The 11,978-nt window shown below is 38.4% G+C and overlaps 1 protein-coding gene across 1 annotated transcript in view; it reads left to right on the top strand.

Annotated features, from left to right (window-relative positions):
• Positions 1-3,926: 3,926 nt before the first annotated feature.
• Positions 3,927-11,978, top strand: part of ZNF182 (zinc finger protein 182) — a 26,018-nt gene continuing 17,966 nt past the window's right edge. Inside the window, exons 1-2 of the mRNA XM_011385093.2 lie at positions 3,927-4,579; positions 5,568-5,626. Coding sequence (XP_011383395.1) covers positions 5,612-5,626 — 15 coding nt within the window. The 5' untranslated portion in view covers positions 3,927-4,579; positions 5,568-5,611. The remainder of the gene's footprint in view (positions 4,580-5,567; positions 5,627-11,978) is intronic.

Genomic DNA, 11,978 nt, shown 5'->3' with positions numbered 1-11,978 from the left:
GTACCCCCATTCAGTCATACTTACCTCAGATTTACTACTTTTTACTCACATTGGGTCCCACTTTCCCCACCTTACTCACTTTGGGCCATGTGAATGGACTTTCATCCCCTCTCCCTTTGCATCACAATACCCAGTCACTCATCTTCCTCTGCTGTTCCATCCCTCCTCACCTTGCCCAACATTATTACCTCTATTCATGCACATACTCATTCACCTGGGCTGATACACACTGGGATCACTGTACATCCCTGAAACATTGCCCTGCATTGCCTCTATCTAATCCCAGCCTGCCTCTCATTCACCTTTTCTCATTCTCCCTTATAGTATCCCCACTCAAATCTGATTCATGTATTCACATTCTAACATGTATTCATCTCCATTCCCTCTTATTCTGTCCCTTGTGCACCCCATTCTTCCCTCTATGCCCCGCATTACCTTATTCACTCCTACTTCCCCCTGAAATTCACCTCTTAATCATACTGTGCCTCATAAACCATCATTCATTCGCACTGTAGTCCTTAGTACTTATAACAACTCCATTCACATTCACCGCCTTTCATTGCCACGTTTACTCACAATCTGCTTCCACTTTCATTCTTTGTCACGTAGACAGTGTCTCTTTTTCTCATTGTTTACTCAGTCTCATCCATAATTTCAAATTAAGGCAAAATCTAACACAGTTACTCCCTCGTTCTTTCCACACTACTCACATTTACTCCAGTCTACTGCTCATCCACCTACATTCCATAGCCCTTTGTCTCTCTAAATTCACTCCCAATTTGTCCTTCATTCACCATTATTCATCACCCCACCCCCAGTACCATATGTCTCCCATTTAATGATACTAACATCAGCCAAGACAGAAATGTCTGATGTATCATTCGGGGTTCAGTTTGGTTGCACAAATCAACACCACCATAAATATCAGTGGTTTCAAGAGGATGGAAGGGGATTCCTCTCTGGGAGGCAGGTACTTCAGGGCAAGTGCGGCAGCTCCAAGGTCACTAGAGAACTGGCTCCTTCTGTGCTGTCGTTCCACCAAACTCACCTGCTACCTCATGGTCCAAAATGACTGCTCACAATTGGCAACACTTTCATAGTTTTGATAAAATGTATCTTAAAAGCAATTGTAATGATGATGCACTAGCAAGGTGGGGGGCCTTCAGGTGGGAGTGTTACATGTGCTGACTCTGTGGTGGGACCAGCTACCTGTCAGCTTTCCACACCACTTCATCTAGCTACCTGCTGCTTGGACCACTATATGAGGAGGTCTCACCTGTAAGGACTGATGGTAGAGGATGCCCAGGACAGAGAGTGGGGGCCTAGCTCCATAGCAGAAAAGCTTGCCTCACATAGCTTGTGAATGTGCACTATGAACCCTGGGACAGTTTTTGAGGGGCTGTATCCCTGGCTCAGGAATATTTCTGGAGCTGGCAGTCACTGTACCTCAACAACCACCCACCCTAAAGGATTTCCTCCCTCCACATAGGTGCGTGTGTGTGTGTGTGTGTGTGTGTGTGTGTGTGTGTGTGTGTGTACAAGGTGGTGGGGAAATGATGTTTGCAGGCTGGAAGAGGCCAAACTTAGATGGGCCCTAAAGGTCCAGCCCCTCCTATTTTCCACTTCCTAATGCATTCGGAGGTCTGACAAGTTTTGTACCCAGGAAGTGCTGATCCTTCAGGGAGCAAGAGATCCGAGTTACTCCCTTGCTTTCTCTCTTTGCTTTGTATGCTAGGAAGCTCCATCTATATTTCTGGTAAAAACATTCCTTGGCTGGTTTTATTGGTTCTGGATTGAGGACCCCAGATACATTCAGGAAGTTCTGTGGGATATTGAATAAACGAGAGTATTATTGGGTGGAAGTTAAGGATCTGACCTTGGAAATCTGTGTGACATTGGGCAAGTTATTTAGTCTCTCTGGGACTCAGTTTCCTCATCTGAGAAGTGGGAACTATAGGACTGTTCACAGATAGTGGAGACTTTCTGAGACAGGTCATGTCGTGGTGCTTCACATAGTGCCTGGCATGCAGGAGATAATGAACTAGGTCTGAGCCTCAATTATCACTTGCTGGGCCCGTTAGCAGGAGCCTCCTCACAAGTCTTCCTGTTTTCACCCTTGCCCTCTACAGTCTGATCTCTACAAAGAAGCCTGCAGGTCATCTTTTAATTTTTTTCTTCTTATTAAAAAATTTTATAAATACACAGTCTAATTTTTAAAAAATCATCATCATTATCATAATTTATAAAGCACTTGCTATGTGCCAGGCATTGTTCTAAATCTTTTACAATTAACTCATTTGTTACCACAACCCTACTGAGATAGGCTTTTACAATTAACTCATTTGTTACCACAACCCTACTGTCTTTACCACCGTTTTATAGATGAGGAAACAGCATAGAGAAGTTGAGTCCTGCTCTAGGTTACACAGCTGGTAGGTGGGGTCTTGAAACCAGGCTGTTTCCATCATGTTCCGTCATTTTTTGGGGGGGGACGGGGGTGTCTGTTTTCTTCCCTGCTGTATTCCCAATGTCTAGCACACTGCTGTATAGGAAGTACTTAAGCAAATTCCTGTGTAGCTTATGTCCTAGTGGTGCAGGACAGACAATAAACGGTCAAATATATGTCTATTTTTAATATTAATATATAATGCTAGATCATTTCAGACTGGTCTTTTAAAAATCTGATCCCTCTAAGAAGTACAAATTGGTAGCTATGAATAGTCACAGGGATGTAAATTGTGGCATGGAGAATATAGTCAATAATATGGTTATAACTATGTGTAGTGCCAGGTGGGTACTTGATTAACTGGGGGGTAGGGATCAATTTATAAATTATATAAATATCTAACCACTATGCTGTACACCTGAAACTCATATAAAATAATACTGAATGTCAACCATAATTGGAAAAAAAATTAAAGGTGACTAAAAAGGTGAAGGGGGATAAGAGATTCGAATTTCCAGTTACAAAACAAATGTCATGGGATGTAATGTACAGCATAGGGAATATAGTCAATTATATTGTAATAATATTTTATAGTGTCAGATAGTTACTAGACTTATCATGGTGATAACTTCTTTAGGTATATAAATGTTGAATAACTATGGTGTACACCTAAAACTAATAAAATACTGTATGTTAGCTATATTTAAAAAATTTTTAAAGAAAAAATAATCTAATCTCTCTTATGGCTTCCCATTATGTCCAGAATGAAACGAGCTCAGTCCCTGGCAGAGGAGGCCCTACAGCATCTAGCCCCCAATCACCTTTCCCTTGCCCACACCTCCTACACTCCCAACACAATGACATGCCAAATTAGGTCCTACTTCAGGGCCTTTGCAACATCCGTGCCCTCCACCAGAAAGCTCTTTGCTCAGGTATTTGTGTGGCCAGCTCCTTTTGGTCCGCATAACTGTCACCTTCAATGTAAGGAATTCATCCCTGATCATCCAGAGGAAGCAATCTGTCAGCCTCTACTTAACACATTCCTTTCACTCCGGAGTGTGTGTGTGTGTGTCTGTTCTATGTCATCGTTTATTTATTCTTCAGTTTCTTGTCTGTCTGCATACCGTCCTTCAAAAGCTTGACAGTCAACTCTCAGCTTTAGCCACTGGATGGAGCCAGCGACCTTTCCCTACCTCCTAGACTTGGTGGACGTCGTGCAATTCTTCCTCACATCCCGTCTTCCTGTTCAATTACACCTGCAAACCCAATGCTGTCCTTTCAAGTTCAGGACACCAAAATCTTGCCCGCTAGAACTTTCCTTAATTGGGCACTTACCCTCCCCGCCATAAGGAAATTGATCTTGGAAGTCTTGGGATTGACGATCTCCGCAGAACAAAGTAAACACCTGCTCAACACGTATGCCCCGGAGGGGAATAGACACGCGGCCACCTCCTTGGAGCAGTGACGTCACTGGCGCGGCCATCTTCCCTCCGCGACTGCACTGCAGCCGGGTAGCTCTCAGTTTGGGCCCACGGGAGGGGGCCGCATGTTGACTATTGGCGGACGCGGGCTCCAAGCCCCCACTGAGCGTGCGCACACTCAGCCCCTGCAGTCCTGTGGGCTGTGGAGCCTGAGTCGGTCCCAAAGCGGAAGTGCTTCTCCGGGCCAGTTTTTATAACGGTCCCCTCTGCAGCAAGCAGAAAATCTGTTGTTCAGAGGAGGAAGAGAGAGGGAGGGAGGGAGAGAGAAAGACAGAGAGAGACAGAGGGTGGTTAAGGGGGCGAGTGCTAGGGCTGATGCGCTGAGTGATGGATGGGGAGTTCTGGGGGATGAGTGAAGAGGGGTTGTGGGGTGATAGGGGACTGAGAGGTCAGTGATGGGCAAAGTTATGGGACTAGACAAGGTTGAATGGGGCTTATTACACGTTGACTTTTACACATTTTCCGGCACAGTGACTTGCACTAAGGGTTCATAGCACCCCTCAGGCCCCTCCTTAGGTTCGCCCCGTCTCTCCCTCTGCCCTTCTTCCCTTGCTCAAGCCCCAAGGCAGGGGCCTGGTATGAATGCTCCAGCTGAAGTGAATCTGCACCTGAAGGCTTCCTTCCGGCTCCTGGGTAAGACGGCCCCAGTGAGGTGAGGAGAAGGAAAAAGAGACACCTGAAAGGACTCACCTACCTAGTGGCCTTGCGCAGAGCCTGGACTTTGGGAAGGGTGGGCAGGGCCTGGCGCTGAGGTGGTCTGCGGGGAGGGGGCGGCTTCTGCGGGGTGGGGGCGGGCTGTCTGCGCGGATCGGACTTAAAAAGTTATGGGGGTAACGTTTTAAAAAGCTCAGTTTTCTTGGCGTTTAACAGATAATTAGAAAATGGAGGAAAAGAAAATCAAAAGGAATTAATTTTATCCTCCTACACCTATATGTCCATTCTTAGACATTTTTAGCGTGTATAAGGGATATGCATTTTTAAACATTTAACATAGTTTTAAAGTGAGTTTCTGCAGTTATATAACCTACCTTTTTTTCACTTAGTTTACTGTGACTCAGCTTAAAAATTTATTATGTAACATTTAAAAAACTTCAGATATATGCACATAAAAGTACACAGATGAGCACGATGTAGTATATACAGTTGTTGAATTATAATGTTGCACACTCGAAATTTATATAATGTAATAAACCAGTGTTACTTCAATAAAAATTGAAAAGTACACAGATAAGTGTACAGTTCCATTATTTTAATAGCTGTATAGCATTTCATCTCTTGTATTTCCATATTAATCCCGTATTATATGTCATTTAGGATCATTCAAATTCAGCATTGTTAAAGTCAATGCTGAGATGAAGGTACTTACAGAGAAATTGCGATACATTATTTTATGAAGGAAAAGACCTAGAAATACAATTTCTGGGTCAGTATATATCTAGGAAAAAAACCTTTTGTATTTAATTTTCATATGAAGAAAAAGAGTAAAGAATACACAGGTGGCTGTTAAAAACACGTGATTGCCCAAACTTGCACAAAGCAGCCTCATGCCTCACTGGTGTGAGGGGATTTCTAGGCAGATAATTATGGACACTGGAAGCCTGATGGTCTCTCATATGCTCTACACTTCTCCACTCTTCCAGGTCAGCCTTCACATATCTCTGCCTTTTCCTAAGAAGAGCAGGAAATGGCCAAACCCCAGGTAAGACTACTGTCTGTACCTTCCTCTGTTTTACCACGGATGTGATGAGTTATGTAGGAATCTCTGACATTAAAAGGAAATTACTTGTAAATAAGCGTTAGGATCAGGGAAAATGAGAGACAACAGCAAGGCCATGTTTGAATGAAGACATGTGGAAGACTTAGGGTGTAACAGATAGTAATGATGAGTTTCAAATTTCTCTTCGAACCTCTGCCAGCCAGAAGAAAATATAACCAGTAACCTGGCTCACCTTACACATCAGAAGAGAATACACCAAATTCTCAGGAAAGAAAAGATTTCCTACAATTGCCTTTCAAGGCTTTCTTTGCTGGGTCTTCCTGTGGATGGTGAAATTGTCTTCAACCACAGCATGGTGATAAATGCAGTCCCTGGTTTCCTGCTGATATTTCTTATAGCATTCCTCAGTGAGCTGGAGACTTAATGTCAAAATGTAATTTGAGAATTAAATATGTTAGGGAACTGCTTGTCTTTCAACTGATTTTCCTGAAGTAATTTTCTCAGTTGGAATTTTGATTCTTTTTTTTTTAAGGTGAGGCAGCCCTTGACCTCACAGATTGCAAGGACCTTGTCAGCTTACAATCCCTTATTTTTTATTTTTTACGCCTATAGCACCTGGTCTTCCTAGGTGGTCTCCCATCCTACGTGATCTTCCGAGATCAGACAAGATCGGGCTTGTTCAGGGTGGCATGGCCATGGGAAATTTTGATTCTCATTTGGCTATGAGACAAAGTCTTACAGACACCCACAGCCCATCGCTTTTTCCCTTTCACTTTAATTTTTTTATTTTTTAAATTACTGTACAGTAAAATTGATTTTGTTGTCCAGTTCAATAAATGTTAACACATGTATAGATTGGTGTAACTAATCTATAGGATAGAGAATAGTTTCAGTATGCAAAAAACAAACAAACAAAAAAACAAATAGTCTTATGCTATCACTTAATAGTCTGATCCTCCCTGACCTGTAACCTCAGGCAACCACAGATCTGTTCTGTGTTACTATAGTTTTATCTTTTCAAGAATGCCATATAAATGGAATCATACTGTATGTAACCTTTTAAACAAAATTAAACTTCCTTTTGAAATAATTGATTAACATGCGATTATAAAAAATACAGAGATCCCCCGTATCCTTTACCAAGTTTCTCCCAATGTTAACATCTTGCAAAACTATAGTACAATGTCACAACCAGAATATTGACATTGTAATGGTCAAGACACAGTTCCATCACCGCAAAGACCCCTTACGTTGCCCTTTTATAGTCACATCCACCCCTAACTCCCCCATTCCCAGTTCTAGATTCCTAGCAATTACTGATCTGTTCTCCATTTCTTTATATATTCTCTGTACAAGTCTTTTGTCAGATATGTGGTTTGTAAACATTTTCTCCAGGTGTGTGGCTTGTCTTTTTATTCTCTTAACAGCGTTATTCACAGAGCAAGAATTTTTAATTTTGAAAATGTCCAATTTATAAATTATTTCCTTTATGGATTGTGCTTGTGGTATCATGTCTAAGAACTCTTTGCCAAACCCTAGGTCATGAAGATTTTTTTCCTATTTCTTCTGTAATTTTTATAGTTTTAGGTTTTACATTTAAGCCTATGATTCATTTTGCATAAATTTTTATATAAGGTGTGAGGATTAGATCAATGTTCATTATTTTGAATATGGATTGCCATTTGTTCTAACCCCATTTGTTGAAAGAATCATTTTTCTCCATTGACTTGCTTTTACAATTTTGTCAATATCGATTGGCCATATTTGTGGGGTCTATTTCTGAACTTGATTCTGTTCTATTGATCTATGTATCTAACCTTCTGCCAGTACCACACTGTCCTCATTAACTGCAGCTTTAGAGTAAGTCTTAAAATCAGGTAGTGTGATTTCTCCAACTTTATTCTACTTTTGCAAAATTGTTTGGCTAGTCTTGCTCCTTTGCCTTTGTCTTTCTATATAAATTTTAGGATAATGTTGTTATATATCTAAAAACTATCTTGCTAAGATTTTGATAAGAATTGAGTTAAACCTATAGATCAGTTTGGGGAGAACTGATATCTTTATTATGTTATATCTTCCAACTCATGAACATGGTATATCTCTCCATTAATTTAGATCTTTTGTGATTTATTTCATCAATATTTTGTACTTTTCAACATACAGATCCTATAAATGTATATTAGTTTGTTTGGGCTGTCATAACAAAATGCCAGACTGAGTAGTTTAAACAACAGAAATCTTCTCACAGTTCTGGAGGCTAGAAGTCCCAAATCAAGGTGCTGTCAGAATTGGTTTCTGGTGAGACCTCTCTGTTTGGTTGACAGCCAATTCATGATATCTTCACATGGCCTTTCCTCTGTGCTTGTGCAGAGAGAGAAAGGGAGCTCTGACCTTTTTTCCCCTCTTCTTCTAAGGACACCAGTCCTATCAGATTAGGGCCCCACTCTTATGACCTCGTTTAATTTAATTACCTTCTTAAAGGTCTTTTCTTCAAATAAATTCACATTGAGGGTTAGAACTTTAACATATGTTTTTTGGTGGAGGGGACACAATTTAGTTCATAACATGTTTTGTTAGATGTATACATATTTCATTTATTTCATTTTTAAAGCTATTATAAATGATTTTGTTTTTAAAATTTCAGTTTCCAATATTTATTGCCAGTATATAGAAATATAACTGATTTTTGTTTGTTGACCTTTGCTATTACCTGAATTTTTGTGTTCTCCCCAAATTCACGTTAGAATCCCAGTACTCAAGGTCATGGTGTTAGAAGATGGGTCATCTTCTTCTCCTTTACTTACTTATTTATATCAGTAATATAGCATTTTTATTTTTATGGATTTTTATTTTATTCAATGGATTATAGTCCATTACTGTCATTATTTATTTTGATGCTCAGTTATCCCTGAGTTGGCCAGTGGGAGCCCTTTAAAGCTGGTTTTTGTGTCCCTTTGTTACAGCCCTATAATTTTTGGAGTACTTCCTTACTGTCTGATGCAATGAGCCCTCGTCTTTTACTCTCTCTGACCTAGGCCTAGAATCAGTCAATTCTCCATGGAGCACTGGTTCCAATGAGTGGATAATGACATATAGAAAAGAAACCAAAATCTATGTGCTGGGTGTGTTCATCACTACTGGGGTATCATTACTTCTAGGTCTTTTCAGTGAACAGAGCTTGGTGTTTGTATGTCTATTTATGTCTATGTATCTATGTGTGTATATACATATATATATATACACATATATATATGTGTATATATATAATATATATACATGCACATGCCCACATGTGTACATACACACATACATACATACTTTGAATTTATACAATATCCCAGAAATCTTCCTAGTCTTTTCTCATTCTATATTTGCATCTCCCTTTTCCAACAGTGAGAGCACTGGCTCCTAGCAACAATATATTGACTCATTTACTCAGTCTTACAATATATAGAAAGTAGAATCAGAATTCCTGTACCTGCAACTGTGAAAAACCAACCTAATGAGTACATGATTTGTTTGCATGCCTTTTATACTGAAGATATGTAATCAAACTACTCAGTTTAAGAGTAACTTGAATTAGTTTTTCATTTTCTTTTTTCTTATCCAGTGTGCTTATGTTATTTACTTGGTATACAGTTAGGTTCATTTTTTTTGTTCGTATTCCATTTTAGATTTTATTTCTTTTCATTTTTATTGGTTTTATTCGTACCTTTATATGTAAAATGTTAATATGATTTGAAGAGACAAATTATACAAAAATATATACATAGAATTGTCACCTCTCCCTTGTACCTTCTTCTCCATTCTCACCCTACCTTGGAGATAACCAATCATGTTAGTTTCTGATTTATGCTTATGATGTTTCTTTTAAAAATCAGCAGATAAATGTATATTTTGAAAGTTTCCCCTTCATTATTACTCAAAAGGTAGTACAGCAGGTCCTAGAATAACATCATTTTGTTCAACGTTGTTTTGTTATAACACCGATGAGATGCTATAGGAACTTAACTCCTGTTTGTATCAGTTAGCCTATAGTAGAATTGGTTTCATTATATGTCATTTTACTTGAAGTCACAGAACCTATCCATGGTGTTAAATGAGGACTTACTGTATACATTTTATAAACTCTTTCGTACTTTGCTTTTTTTCTCTTAACAATATATCCTGAAAACTGCTCCATGTATATTTATAAATATTGCCCTCATTCATTTTTAATTGAGATATAATTAACATATAATATTAGTTTCAGGTATACAACATAAATGATTTGATATTTGTATATATTGTGAAATTATTACAGTAAGTCTAGTTAACATCCATCACCACACATAGTTATAATTTTTTTTCTAGTGATGAGAACATTTAAAATTTACTCTTAGCAATTTTCAAATTTGCAATACGGTATTGTAAACTATAGTCACCATGCTGTACATTACAATACAGGACTTATTTATTTTATAATTGGAAATCTGTACTTTTAACCACCTTTACCCATTTTGTCCACTCCCCAACCCTGCTTCTTACAACCACCAATCTGTTCTCTATATCTATGAGTTTATTTTTTCTTTTCTTAGATTCCACAGGTAAGTGAGATCATATGGTATATGTCTTTTTCTGTCTGACTTATCTCACTTCGCATAATGCTCTCCAGGTCCATCCATAATGTCCCAAATGGTTTTACGGTCTTACATTCAGGTTTTTATTCCATTTTGAGTTAATCTTTACACATAGTATAAGATAGTAGTCTAGATTCATTCTTTTGCATGTGGCTGTCCAGTTTCCCCAGCACCATTTATTGAAGAGACTTCCTTTACCTAGTCTATATTCTTGGCTAGTCATAAATTAATTGACCATATATATGAGGGTTTATTTTTGGGTTCTATTCTGTTTCTATTGATCTATGTGTCTGTTTTTATGCCAATACCATACTGATAACTACCTTTGTAATACAGTTTGAAATTAGGGAACGTGATGCATCCAGATTTGTTCATCTTTCTCAACATCGCCATGGCTATTCAAGGTCTTTTATGCTTTCATACAAATTTTAGAATCATTTGTTCTATTTCCGTGACTCATTCATTTTTATAGCTGCTTATTATTCCACTAGTGGTTGTACCAGTTTGTTCAACCATTCTCCAATGCATGGGGGAATTTGGTTTGTTTCCAGTATTTTAAAATTAAGACTGATGTTGCAATGAAATATATTGTGCATATGGTTTTTCCTTTTTGTGCAGATATAGTTTCTATATAAATTCCTACAAGTGGCATTGCTGAGTCAAAAGGTAAATACAATTGCAGTTTTGTTAGATATTTCCTCTCTTTAGGGGTAGTACTGTTATCTATTCCCACCAGCAATGTATGATACTGCCTGTTTCTCCATGGCTGCACATTGTCAGGCTTTTAAATTTTCTCCAATATGATAGGTAAGAAATGGTATCTCTCTATAAATTTAATGGGCATTTCTCTTACTATGAGAGAGTTGAATATAATTTCATATATAAGAGCCATGTTTTTTGCCTAATTTTCTATCTGGTATTGGTCTTTTTTCCCCCTTGATTTTTTTTCAGTATATATTTTTTATTTTTTAGATACAGTTGGCATACAATATTATATTAGTTTCATGTGTACAATGTAGTGATTAGACATTTATATAACTTGTGATCACCCTGATAAATCTAGTACCCATCTGACACCATACATAGTTATTATAATATTATTGACTGTATTCCTTATGCTCTACTTTATATCCTCATGACTATTTTGTAATGATCAATTTGTACTTCCTAATCCCTTCCCCTTTTTTACCCACTCCATTAACCACCCTCCCATCTGGCAATCAGTAAAATGTTCTCTGTATCTATGAATTTCTGTTTTGTTTGTTGGTTTTTGTTCTTTAGATTCCACATGTAAGTGTTTTCCAACATTATTTCTTCAAATTGCTCTTCGGCATCTTGTTTTCCTTCAGGTACCCCTATGACACGGATATTCTTACATTTAATAGTGTCCCATAGGTTCCTAAAATTTTTATTATAGTCTTGGCTTCTTTTTTCTGGCCGTTCTGATTGAGTGTCCTTGGCTTTCCCATTCTCTATATCACTGGTTCAATCCTCTTCTTTATCTACTCTTATTCTTTTCCACGACTGATGCTCTCTAATATACCCTTCATCTGAGATAATGTGTTCTTCATTTCTGACTGGTTCCCTTTTATAATTTCCATTTCCATTTTTATGTTTATCTCTTTGTTAAACTTCTCACTGAGTTCATGTACACTTCTCCTAAGTTCATTGAGCTTCTTTATAACCAGTGTTTTGAACTCTGCATCTGTTAAATT

The sequence above is a fragment of the Pteropus vampyrus genome, unplaced genomic scaffold, assembly GCF_000151845.1.
Source record: "Pteropus vampyrus isolate Shadow unplaced genomic scaffold, Pvam_2.0 Scaffold657, whole genome shotgun sequence".
Lineage (NCBI taxonomy): Eukaryota > Metazoa > Chordata > Mammalia > Chiroptera > Pteropodidae > Pteropus > Pteropus vampyrus.
The sequence above is the reverse complement of the archived record's forward strand: the minus strand, read 5'-3'. Positions and strand labels throughout refer to the sequence as shown.